Here is a 14,009-nt window from a genome sequence, read left to right on the forward strand (position 1 = left end):
ATAAAGTGTAACTTTTTGTATGTTTCCAGTGTGCTCAGTAGCTATAATAAAGCTCTTTTACTAAAGATATTATTCATATAAAGCGTAAAAGTTTAATTTGACTTTTAATAACTTTGTTTTAGGATTATAGTTACATAATGTAACATTTGGTTTTCTGTGTGTTTTTCATCTTATTCCTTTACTAGATTACTTCCTCCACAATTTCCTCAGGAAAAACCAGTGATCAGTGTTTATCCACCTATAAGACATCACTTAATGGATAAGCAAGGAATATATGTTACCTCTCCATTAGTAAACAATGTATGTATATGTTATAATTTATTTCAGGATAATATAATGAGTTTACTACATTTTTACTAAGTATTTTGTTTATTATTTTTTAAATTCATTTATTTGAGAGAGAGAGGCAGCTAGAGAGAGAAAATGTTTGCATCAGGGCCTCTAGCCACTGTAAACAGACTCCAGACACATGCACTACCTTGTGCCTCTGGCTTTATGGGGTACTAGGGAATTGGACCTGGGTCCTTAGACTTTGCAGGCAAGCATCTTAGCCACTAAGCCATCTTTCCAGTCCATTACTAAGTATTTTAGAAACCTGAAATGCATTTAAAGTTTCTTTTTGGAATAATTGGTATGAGTGTTTACTTAAGATTATGTTTTCAAGTTCTTGGATATAACATGGCTTAAAAATATAAAAGACTATAACTTGACTACCCTTAATATTTACCTTTGAGCCATTAAATTATTGTAGATTGTGAAATGTTAGTCCATTATTGATTGAATGGACGTTCAGCCTGATTTGGTAATTGCCAAATATTTATAGTATTGATTCTATAAGAAAATGTAAGTTGTTAATTGTTAATATGTTAAATTGAGAAAATGCCCTTTGCTTTTCTGTTTTTTTTTAACTTGTAAAACTTGGTTAAGACTTAGGTTAAGACATTACCCCCATGAAATTTTATAATTCTTTTAGAAAGTGACTTTTATAATGTATTGATGTTATTTTCAGTTTACAATGCACTCAGATCTTGGAAAAATTGTTCAGAGTCTTTTGGATGAGTTCTGGAAAAATCCTCCAGTTTTAGCTCCGACTTCAACTGCATTTCCATAGTAAGTATATTTATAATGTGTAACTTTGGCATATTTTCTGAAAAAATCAAAATATAGTTTAAGTTGACATGGTAAAAGACAGCCTTCTGATTTCTACATCCTCACATTCTCAAATATATCTACACTTTTCATAGACAATGGTCTTCCTTTTATAGCTATATCTCCTAATGTTTACCTTCCTTTGTGTGAGGGATCCATAACATGATATCTCTTGAGTCTATTGACCTCTTGTAATAATCGATGAGGGTTTTAGGTAGCTGTCACAAAACTTCCATCCTCCTCTTAGTGAAATTATATTGTAATATTTGCATATGTCTATATTTGGTATTTTGTTACTTTGACTCTCTAAATTTTATTTATTACTGAGCTGAGTATGCTGAGCATGTTATTATTTAATTTTCCACACCTTCCTACATTTTTAAGATTTTAACTTTCCACAGCTTTTAGTGGTTATGAAAAATGTCTCTTGATCCATATATAAATAGTGTATAATATATGCATATATGCTTACATACATATATATACAATTTATTTATACATATATATATTTGGCTTTTTGAGGTAGAGTCTCGCTCTAGCCCAGACTGACCTGGAATTCACTATGCAGCCTCAAGGTGGTCTTGTACTCACCAGTCCTCCTACTACTCCCTCCTGAGTACTGGGACTAAAGATGTGTGCTACCAAGCCCAGAAGAATGTTTTCACTTACTTGCAAGAAGAGAGATAGACAGAAAGAGCGAAGAGAGACAGAGAGCATGGGTGCACCAGGGCCTCCAGCCACTATAAATGAGTGCCAGACAAATGCCGCTTTGTTCATCTGGCTTTTATGTGGGAACTGGTGAATCAAACCCATGTCTTTAAGCTTTGTAGGCAAATGCCTTAAAATTCTAAGCAATCTTTCCAAACATACTGTTTTTTCATCTTATACCATCAGGTAATCTTTATGTTCCATGTTTGGTTGAATTTTCTTCTCTTTTTCTTTTTCACTTTTTATTCTGTGTACTGCCAGTTACTTCTTTAGTACTGCCATCTTGAAACTTCTCTTTATTTCTTAAATTTTCCTTTTTTAAAATGTTGGATTCTTTGTTTCCTGGAGTTTCTCTCAGTCCTTGATGTATTGCCTTTTAGTAATTTCCTCACAAAAATATGCTGTAATCATTGTCTTTGTGTGTATGGTGCACCCACTAGGGATTCGGCAATTAAACCTAGGTCTTTACACATGCTAGGCAGGAGCTATACCGTCTAGCTCCATCCCTAGCCCTTTTTTACATTTTATTTGGAGACAGGGTCTCACCATATTGCCTAAGCTGCACTAGAACTTGCTGTCTCTAGCCCAGGCAGGCCTTGAAATTTTCATTCTCCTGCCTTTGACTCCAAAGTAGCAGGAATAAATAGTCCTATAACCCCAGACCTGGCCATATTTTTTTTTTTTTATGAATACAATTTGATTAGGTACTTTTGGTGTTTGCTTATTGTTGCTATTTCTTACATTAGTTAATATGGCCTAAGGAGTTTAGTTAAATCATGTGAAAGCTCACTTTAACTCTTGTCTAGTAATTATTATTGGCCAGATGCTAAAACCTTATTGAAGTCTTATCATCTGGACCACTGTGGATAGGCACAGTTTCCTCACAGCAGGCCTGGTGGGAGTCAAAGGATTAAAATACTAAGACAGAGAACCCAGCCATGGGGAAGCTGGATTGCCTCTTTTCATGTAACCATGTATGTCAGTTGTCATTTTAGCTGCACTTTAAGTCTCATCCAGCTGAAAGTGGAGAAGAAACAAACTGTATCTCTTGTTGGGATGCAGAGTTAAAGAAGAGCATGGGGAAAATCAGAAGTCTTGAGGTAGTCATTTTGGAGAATGCAGTCTGCCACAGTTCTGGCCACATGAATTAACCTTACTACTTTATGTTAAAAACATATCCACCCCCTCCCTCAGGAGCTTCTGTATTCAAACATCAGGCTCCTGTTCAGGTTCCAGATTTTTACTGTTGACATCATGTTTATTTACATGTAAGGCTTCTCAGGTCTGTACCTCAAGAACAAGGCAGGTGAATTAAAATAACAAGATTGCTGTCATTCACATACCCCTCATTCTGTGATAGAACAAACCTAAAATGTCCACTCAAAGAGAACAGCAGAGGAACAGCTGGTCTAAAAACAATTTGCACATCCAGATGAAAATATTTCTTTGATGAGGATGTAATCTTATGTAGGGGAAATTGATTTTTCACCAAATGATTCTGGATTCTTCTTTCTGCTTTGTGATTCTTTCTGTTTATGAAATGTATTCCATGGGCTAGTGATAATAGCTCAGAGATAGAGTGCTTACCTTGCATGTGTGAATACTGGATTTCATTAAAGAGACACAGAGGGATGGCAGGGAGAAAGAGGACAAAGGTGAGTTGAATGTAAAAGAAAACATGAATTTACTAGAAATGAAGATAAGAATATCAACTTTACCGAGGGCCCATAGAATACTTAGGTATTGAAAAAGAATAGTACCAAGATGCATCACCATGTTTCAGAATACCACAGATTAAACAAAGAACTTATAAGTGATTCTAAATAAAAATATCTTCATGAGAATATAAAAATGCATGTAAAGAACAGAATAACACCTTCAAAATTTTACATAAAACACACATACACACAGAACCCAGAATTTGAAATGTACCAGTTATCAAGTATGAGGACATGTTACAGATTTTGTTTTTAAGTTTTAAAATTTATCTTCCAAGATAAGTTATATTTTCCAAATATGGCCAATCAGTATTTCTGGCCCTAAATGCTGTTTTAGAGCCTTGCCACTTCTTTGTCAAAAAGAAAGCCTATTTTCCTTCCCTGGATTCTGGTCCATGACATTGAAGTTGCCCCAACAAATAGAATATGGCAGACGTGACATTGAGTGTTTTTAACAGCTAAGTCATTGAAGGCAGTTTGACTTCCCAGAGCTGTCTCTAGGAGACTCAGGCTCTCTGTAGCCTAGGTACTCAGCCATCATGTTATAAGAAAGCCCAAAATAGAGAGGCCAATCTAGGTTGTTGTAGTTATCTTCTTGTGCAGAAGCAGCTGATGGGAGGAAAAGGGTTTATTTCAGGCTTACAGAGTCTAGAGGAAGCTTGATCTTGGTGAAGGAAGCCTCACTTCATCATGTATCCATACCAGCAAGCAAAATAGCCAGAGCTCAAGCTGGTCCTGAACACAAAATAGACTAGCCTCAAGATTACCCCCAGGGACACACCTCTTCCAGCAGGATCTTACTGCTGGAGACTAAGTAGGAAGCTTAATCAAAATTACCTGAAGCTATGGGGGCCATTTACATACAAATATTCCAGCTTACATCTCTGGGTAAAACTTCTGAGAAGAAACTGATGGTAAGCACAGCTTTAGTACAAATATATATTTAAACACATACATACGTGTGTGTATGCACATGTACTCTGTCTGATGAACCCTTTATGTATTTGTGTGTGTGTGTGTATATACACACACACACACACATAAATATATATACACACACAGAGACACATACACATGTATCTATGTATGCTTGTGCATGTGTATGTATATGTATATATGCATGACAAACCCTTTATGAATATATGTATGCATAATGTATATATGTCTGTACACATGTATATCTCTATGTATGTATATACATGTATTTATTAGTTCTCACTGATGAACCCTAACTACAGATTATAGAAAAAATAAGTATCTTCATTGTTGTGGCTGAAGTGCCCCTCCATAGGCCCATGCTTTGAATGCGCAGTGCTCAGCTGGTGGTACTATCTTGATGGCTGTGGAGCCTTTAGGCGGTGGAGGCTGACCAGTGGAACTAGGTCACTAGAGGACTGTTAAAGGTTACCCCTGTCTCCGTTCTAGCCTGAATGCTGAACAAGCTCCTGCCTCTTGTCCTTGCCTAGGGACAGAGCCATTTCTGCTTCCATGTCTTCCTCACTGTACTGGACTAGAATCTCATTGAAGCTATGAGCTAAAGTAAACCTGCCCTCTCTTAACTTGTTTCTTTAAGGTGTTTTGTCATGCCAATGAAAAAAGTAATGCTGTTTCTTTGTGTGTGTGTTGATGTATGTGTTTGTGTTTTGTGGTGCCAGTGTCAAACTCAGAACCATGCTAGGCAGATATTGTACCATTAATCTACATCTCTATTCCCCTCCCCTTTTTAAAATGTTTTTAAACTATATTATTTATGTACTTGACAGAAAGTGTGAGACAGAGACAGAACACATGGGCATGTCAGGGTCTCTTGTTATTGCAAACAAACTCCAGATGCATGCACCCAGCACTTTGGGCATCTGGTTTCATGTGGGAACTGGGAAATCAAACCTGGGCCAGCAGGCTTTGTAAGCAAGTACCATTAACCACTCAGCCATCTCCTTAGGCCTCTTTTTAATGTTGAGACAGTGTCTCACCAACTTACTCTGGCTTTCCTTGAATTTATTCTGCATTCCAGTGTAGCTTTGAGCTTGGGTTTTCCCTCCCTCAGCCTTCTTAGTAGTTGCAATTATATGTCTGTGCCATCAGGCCCAGCTAACATGATTGTTTTAAGATATAACTTTTGTAGAAAACCTGCCATTCATCCTTAGTTTTAGTACCAGAACCAATTTTGGTACCTGAAAGTGAAATGCTGTCATGAACAACAACAACAAAAAAACACAACCAACTAAAGAAAGAAAGAAAGCAAACAAAACAAAACAACAACAGAAACACACACACACACACACACACACACACACACACACACGGGTCTGGAGAGATGGCTTAGCGGTTAAGGCATTTGCCTGCAAAGCCACAGGATCTAGGTTTGACTCTCCAGGACCCACACAAGCCAGATGTACAAGGGGGCGCATGCATCTGGAGTTCATTTGCAGTGGCTGAAGGTCCTGGCATGCTTGTTCTCCCTCCCTCCCTCCCTCTCTCCCTCTCCCCCCCCCCTCTCTCTCTCTCTCTCTCTCAGATAAATAAGTAAATAAAATATATTTAAAAAGAAAAAATACTAAAACATGAAACATGGGAGTAACATTGGAAAAAGTACAGTTTAACACTAGAAAAGTATGAAGGGCATTTTATCAAACAAAATAACCATTATATTGTTGGAAAGTTAACCAACAGTGTTTCTTATAATAATGTAGAAAAAGATAATACACTTAGTGAATTAGGTGATCTGTCTACAGAGATGTATAGGCATTGTTGCAGTTACTACCTAGTTCCTGCTGGCTATAGAATAATTTTAAGCTACAATGCTATATATAAAAGAGACAAGAATACTTGTAACTTATAATAACTTGTCTCTCATTCTCAGCTTTCCTAAGTGTATTAAATTAATATACTACCTAAAAAGCAAAATCCAAATCCCTTTCATAGGTATCAAACCAAGTCGATATCCTAGGGAACTTTCCAGTAAGAAGAAAGATCAAGAACTCTTAGGACATTGAAGGGCTTCCCAGAAAGCCATGTAGCTTCATCTTTCAGAGCCTCAATGTGTTGCTTGTCTTATGAATAAAGAAAGAGACGTCTGAACCCTTACACTTCTATAGTTCAGAAGTAGGTGGAAAAAATTACTCATCAGCAAATAGGGTCTAATTTTTGATTGGGAAGATTCGAGGGGATTAAACCCAGGGATTCTGTGCAAGCATTTTACCACTAAACCATACCTCAGTCCTTTCTTTATGAAACTGCTTTTAAGTCTGATAAAGCAGCTCTTAGAAGTATCTGATTTTTTTTATTCATGTTGACATTTTTATTTTTTCTACAAATAGTATGCATATTTTCAATTTTAATGAGGTTATTGTACTAGTTTCTACTCATATACATAAAGCCTGTTTCTTTATACCCTTTACCAAGATAGAATATTAGCAAAATTTTTGGTAATATCTTTGCCTATTTTATAGGTAGAAAATATTGTGTAATGTCAGATGTACTTACCTAACAGTTAAGTTGAGCATCTTTTTCCCTGCATTAAATTTTTTTTTCAATTTCTGGCAGCTGTATGTACCATTTGGTTTCCCACTTTGTTCTTGGACTGTTATCAACTTGTACTATTGCCTTATATAATAGAGAAATTACCCTTTTGTGTGTGGTACAATATCCAAATGTTTGCATCTTCATTTATCTTACCTTGCTGGTGTTTGTGGTGCTAAAGATTGAACCCAGGACCTAGGCTCTGTCATTAAACCTTATTTGTCTTATAAAGGGCTTGCAATATTGACTTTAAATGTTATTTATTTATTTGAGAGAGAAAGGCAGACAAAGAGAAAGAATGGGTTTGCCAAGGCCTCAAGTTGCTACAAACAAACTCCAGATACATGTGCCACCTTGTGGCTTATGTGGGTCCTAGAGAATCAAACCTTGGTCCTTTGGCTTTGTAGGCAAGTGCCTTAACCACTAACCACCCCCCCCCCATATTGACTTTTTAATTGTCATGGAATTAACCATTGTTTTCTTTTATTTAGAAGTTTAGACTTTGGGCTTAGAGAAAGCCCTTTTCTGCTTTAACATTGAAATATCCTGATGGTTTATTTAGTTCGTTGAAAACTTTTAAACAATACTAAAATTGTGTTTTTATCCTATTAGGGTTATGAACATCTGGCTTCTAATATAATTTTGTCCAGACATTAGTACACTATTGACTCTAATAATGTGCTTGAGCTTTTTTGCATAGTGTATATATTTATTTTCTTCCATTATGCTTTCTAAACATGTGTCAGTACTATGCTTTATTTTTTTTATTATTAAGGTATTATAATTTATTTTGTGGCATAGCAGAGGCAATATCCCTTTATCCTACGCCAGATTTTTAAAAAAGTATTTTATTTATTTATTTGAGAGAGAGGCACATAGAGGAGAGGATGAGCACATCAAGGCCTTGAGCCATTGCAAAAGTACTCCAGACACACATAGCACCTTCTGCATCTGGCTTACATGGGTACTAAAGAATCAAACCTGGGTCCTTTGGCTTTGTAGGCAAGTGCCTTAACCACTAAGCAATCATTCTAGCCCCTCCTCCAGATTTTTTCCCATTATATTCTTTTTAAAAACATATTTATTTAGTTATTTATTTGATAGACAGAGAGTAAAGAGGCAGAGAAAGAGAGTGAGCACACCAGGGCCTCTAGCCACTGCAAATGAACTCCAGATGCATTGCCATCTTGTTCATCGGGTTTACATGGGTCCTGGGGAATTGAACCTGGGTCCTTCAACTTTGCAAGCAAGTGCCTTAACCACTAAGCCATTTCTCCAGCCCTCCCATTATATTCTTGCTTTGTTTCCATGTAAAATTTTTGTCACTAGGGAACTCTGTGATGAATGTTTCTTCCAACAAAATTTCTAACTCTGATTAATTTCTATCATTCATCGAAATAACAGTTTAAGTTTTTATGTGTTTTGGAACACGTTCCAATACAAAGTGAAACATTTTAATGATATTATGATTAAAATATAAGTATGTCCTTCATCTCTTACATGAGAGTGTTTCATCACCTTTGTATGTTTATTCATATACTGGCATTTATGATTCTCAATGTTATTTATGCCTGAAGTACTCTGATCCTCTTTAGCTTCTCTTAACTTTTAAGGGTGAAAAATGTTAAATGTAAAATATTTATCTTGATAAAGTAAATATTGAGTAAAGTCTCCCAAGATGCTTTCTCACTCCTTAAAATACATATTTGTGTTTATGTATGTATCTATTTGTAATATTTTAGCATGTTAGTGACTCACCTGGACATTAAATTTTACTTTAGAATGTTATTTGACTTTTAGTTTACTTAGAACCATCCCATTGAATGTTTTTATGAAGAAACTAATTGATGCTATGAAATATTGAGAACTCAAAAGCAGTGGGGAATTTTTTTTTTTTTTTTTTGCAGTTGAGCAGTTGGATTGTTTATGTTCTAGAGCATTCTCCCCGCCCCTGCTTCATTTTTGTTTTTGTTTTTGTTTTTGTTTTTTTCAAGGTAGGGTCTCATTTCAGCTCAGGCTGACTTGGAATTCACTAGTCACAGCGTGGCCTTGAACTCACAGTGATCCAAGTGCCAGGATTAAAGGAATGTGCCACCACGCCCAGCTTCTTCCCTTTTTCTGTAGAAATGATACTTCTCTTTCTGGGGGCTTATAAAACTTACCAACTTATATAATATTTATATTTAATTTGGTCATATAACACCACATTCCAAAAACTGGTTTCCATATGTAGAAATTGTTGTCCATTGATTAACTGTAGTACAATTTAGAGATGATTTTGCATATTTTACTCTTAATATATAATCTAATGATTCTTCTTCTTCTTCTCTCCCTCTCCCTCTCCCTCTCCCTCTCCCTCTCCTTCTCTCTCTCTCTCTCTCTCTCTCTCTTTCTCTCTCTATTCTCAGCCTGTATAGTAACCCAGGTGGAATGCCTCCTTATGCTTCTCAGGGTTTTTCATTTCTTCCTTCATACCCTCCACAAGAAACTAACAGAAATATCACTCCTTTGTCTGTTGACACTGTTCCATCTTCAACCACAAGTTATACCACAGCCAAGCCTGCAGCTCCTATATTTGGTATCCTTTCAAGTCTGCCACTGCCTGTTCCTGTAACAGAAACCTCAGCTTTGGTAAGTATTTTGCTCCTATGTATATGAAATATACAATCAGCCTAGCAATTGCAAATATGGGACTTCTAGAGATAGACAGTGTTGAGTTTGTTAGAGACAAAATTGAATGAATAGTCATTGCTTCCAGAGACTATAGTAGAATGGTAGTGAGGCGTTTACAAGTAACATCCTACCCATTTTACACGACCATCCTTAGTACCCCAAGCATGCCTGATGCATGCAGAAAATGTGCACACCAGGGGATAAATGCTGGAGGAAGAATTTTCTTTTAATTTTGTTCCTTTTGATTTTTCCTCTTTCAATTTTTTTCTCTTTCTTTCTTCTTCTTGTTTTTTTTTTTTTTTTTTTTTTCCCCAAGTTAAGGTCTCATTCTAGACTGGACCTGGAATTCACTATGTAGTCTCAGGCTGGCCTTGAACTCACAGCGATCCTCCTACTTCAGCCTCCCAAGTGCTGGGGTTAAAGGTGTGTGCCACCATGCCTGGATTTTTTCTACTTTTAGTCTCATATATTTATTATACATAATACTGGGTTTCCTTGTTACATTTTCATACATGGATATAATGTACTTTGATCAATTTCATTGTTTTTTAAATTTTTTGTTTACTTTTATTTATTTGAGAGCAACAGAGAGAGAAAGAGGGAGATGGAGAGAGAGAATGGGCACACCAGGGCTTCCAGCCACTGCAAATGAATTCCAGATGCGTGTGCTCCTTGTGCATCTGGCTAACGTGGGTCCTGGGGAATCGAGCCTCCATCGGGGTCCTTAGGCTTCACAGGCAAGCGCTTAACTGCTAAGCCATCTCTCCAGCCCTACTTTGATCAATTTTATCCTCCTTCCTCCCAATTATCTTTTCTTATCTCCATCCTGCCAATTCTCTTCCTCTTCCCCATCTAGGCTCCCTTCTACTTTCATACCTTTTAGTGTTTAAAAGGGGAAAAAAAATCATTTTTCTTTCTTTTTTTTTTATGCTTACAATATTTTTGATTGGTTTTGTTTGCAGGCATTTTTCTCTCTAGGTGCTTTTAAGACCTTTCCCTTGACTAGTTTTATAGTTCAGAAGTTTTGCTGTTTTTGTTTGGTTGCTATTTTATTTTATTTATTTTATTTTATTTTATTTTATTATTTTATTTTATTTATTTTAAAGTCTTCCTGTATATCCCTGGATGACCTATGTAGAATAGGCTGACCTCAAATTTGCTTCAATCCTCCTGTCTGCCTCCCAAGTGCTGAAATTGTAGGTAGGTAGCACTATGCCTGACTTAATTCACCAAGATGAAGTTCTTTCTGTTTATTTTGGGTAGTGTTTGATGTGTGAAGCCAGATTGTTAAAGTTGGTAATGAATTTTCTAGGATAATAAAAGGATAGAAGACACTGTATAAAAGACCATAACTGACAAAGGCATTTCAGTGTATGTCAGGTGGCATGTCTGTGATGCTTCCTACAGTCTCTCTGGCTGTTGTTACAGAGCAGTGGCCACAAAAGCACCGTAGATGATCTTACAGGACAAAGGAGGAACTACTGTAGCATGCTAGGGGCTTCCAGCACCCATTTATTTAACTTAGAAACTGTGCTCTTAAATGAAGCTGAGAACTGTTGCCCTGTGAGATAAGAGACTAGTGGTTTACGCATAACATACAGGGCTTAAGAAACTTTCAGTTTTGCTCTTCGGTGAATACCACCCATAGTAGTACTAAAACATTGTGTAAAATCTTGTTATATCCAACATTACTCATTTCGGAATTTGGAATCATTCAGTATATAGACCAAGGTAGATTTTATTTTTCCAGATCTTTCTTCATTGTATTGATGAAGTTTACACACTATAATTAGTATTTACAGAATTATAAGAGAGTATTAGTGTGGAGTAGATACGGATGTGATCATGAAAACAGTAATTTAGACATAGTCCCTTAGAAGTTACTTTTATAGGTAAATAAAAGTAATCAAAACACTTGGCTGATATTTAATCCCCTCTAAAATTTTTCTTTAGATTAGCCATAATGGTTTGGGTTACAAGATGCCGGATATCCCTGATGCATTTCCAGAACTCTCAGAACTAAGGTAAAACATGGAGAGTACATTGGACTTACCTATTTTATTTGTAAACTCATATCTGTATTTAAAAAGACAGTTTTAAATTTTCACTATTCCTCTATCATGGTGATGTTAGAAAAGTTTCATAAATCAATGTTAGGCCTCACACTGTGGTCATGAGCTTACTAGTCTTACCTCTCAGTTTCTCTAGCTGTCAGGAAAGATACCTGGTAATGAAGGTAACAAGGCCTTTTCTCTCATGTGCCTTACATTCTCTAAATATATTCTTCCCATTAATTTCAAAATATAGGCCATTTAAATCTATTATTTTTCATTTAGTAGACTAAGTTTATATAGACAAATGGATGAAAGTTATAAACTATTAGCAAACTGCTTTGATAGCACCAAAAATCTATTCAAATTTCTCTATTCATATTTGTGGAATTTTTGTAATCTTTTATGTCTGTAGAATATAATCTACCAGGATTGTACAGCTAAATGCCCATGAAAAATCCTGTAGTTAAAAAAAATGTGTAACTTCGTGTGATTCAGTGTTGATTGCCTCCTTGTGACATGATTGATGATATTCCTTTTTCATATTTCTTGCTGCTGGCTGCTAGAACTGGGTCTTGATTAGATTTAGGTCAATTGTTTTGCACCATTGCATCATAATTAAGACATTTGCTGTCACATCACATGAGTGGTGTCTGGTCACCAAATTTGTAGTGTCTTAAGATTAGAGAGATAGGTGGAAGCACCTGGCATCATTGGCTGTCCATTATTTCATTAAGAATTGCAAATGTTAGGGCTGAAGGGGTGATTAGCTGTTAAGGCATTTGTGTGCAAGGCCAAAGAACCCAAGTTGGATTCCTCAGGACTCACATTAGCCACATGTACAAGGGTGTGCACGCATCTGAAGTTTGTTTGCAGTGGCTGGAGGCCCGGGCACTCTCTCACTTTCTCCCTCTTTCTTTGTCAAATAAATAAATAAAAATAAAATATTTTTTAAAAAGAATTGCAAATGTGATCTGATTTTATCAGTTCTACTAGCGGACATTTATTACTCAGAAATCTTTTGTTAATGAAAAACTTACTTTACTTTGTATATTGTAATACCCTTTATGCAGGAAAGACCAAATATGTGCTTTTCATTTGTCAATTTTCAGAACAATTATATACTAAACTTGAAAGCTTCAAACATTGTTCTGATGGTTGAGATTATTAAGTGCTGTGGGCTCAGTGAACATTTCTTCTAGAACCATCTACTTCTCTGATATTATGACTAAGGGCATCTTAAGGTGTTGTTTTCTTGTTGAAATGTGTTTAGCTGTCTCTAGGCTCTGCCATGTTCAGACTGCATCACCAGATGTTACTTTTTTAAGTCTCTTGAATAATACTTATCTGGATTACTATGTAGCTTAGGTAAAAAACAAACAGTGATATCCAAGGAAATCCATTTGTTGTTACTTTTAGAGATGGAGTTTTTCCCTTTTCATATTGATTATAAATTGTGGTTGTCTATAACTTCATACTCAAAACTGAGTTATTATTTGGAAGATGTTATAATTTATTTGTATGCCTTTGCCTCATCTTTCCTTTGCCCTACAGATACACATTTTTGTTTTTGATGTAACCTTCTATTATTTCATTTAATATTTAGGAATGTGTGTATATAAAGACACAGAATTATACATTTCTATTTATCTTTTATAGCAACATCTGTACTAGCTAAATAGGCACAAAGGTTAAAATGGGAGTAGTTATGACTGCTCATGCACTCCTAGCCTTTGTAGTCTCTAGTAATTTGCCGCAATACAAGGGCAGAGCCTATCTGCACAGGAGGATATAGGGAGATTTTATTGGCCCTAATCAGGCCAGACCAGTCAGTCAGCATGTTTCAAGCTGACGAGGCAGACTAATCTCCTGTAAAAGGTTTATACAAGCTAAAATACTACAGTAGCTACTGAAGTTTCTTTCTAATTCTTTTTTTCTTCCCAAGAACATATATAATGAAAGAAAGGAAGAGAGTGTTCTAATGTTAGCATATGGACTTCTACTCCTGTGAATTTACTTTCTTACTAATATGTTTGGCATTATGTCTGGAAGAAATAAATAGTAAGTTTTATTTGCTAGTAAAGCTAGTTACTATCAGGGTAACTGAAGAAATTACTGATACTCTAAAGCATTTAAAAAGAATTAAGAACAAGAAAAAAATAGTATTATTGCTGTATCATTTTAAGGA

General features: G+C 35.9%; 1 protein-coding gene across 1 annotated transcript in view; it reads left to right on the forward strand.

Moving 5' to 3' along the window:
- Positions 1-14,009, forward strand: part of Vps37a (VPS37A subunit of ESCRT-I) — a 39,294-nt gene that overhangs the window by 15,116 nt on the left and 10,169 nt on the right. Inside the window, exons 3-6 of the mRNA XM_045160561.1 lie at positions 186-300; positions 1,010-1,110; positions 9,506-9,728; positions 11,724-11,794. Coding sequence (XP_045016496.1) covers positions 186-300; positions 1,010-1,110; positions 9,506-9,728; positions 11,724-11,794 — 510 coding nt within the window. The remainder of the gene's footprint in view (positions 1-185; positions 301-1,009; positions 1,111-9,505; positions 9,729-11,723; positions 11,795-14,009) is intronic.

This window comes from Jaculus jaculus, chromosome 1, assembly GCF_020740685.1.
Source record: "Jaculus jaculus isolate mJacJac1 chromosome 1, mJacJac1.mat.Y.cur, whole genome shotgun sequence".
Lineage (NCBI taxonomy): Eukaryota > Metazoa > Chordata > Mammalia > Rodentia > Dipodidae > Jaculus > Jaculus jaculus.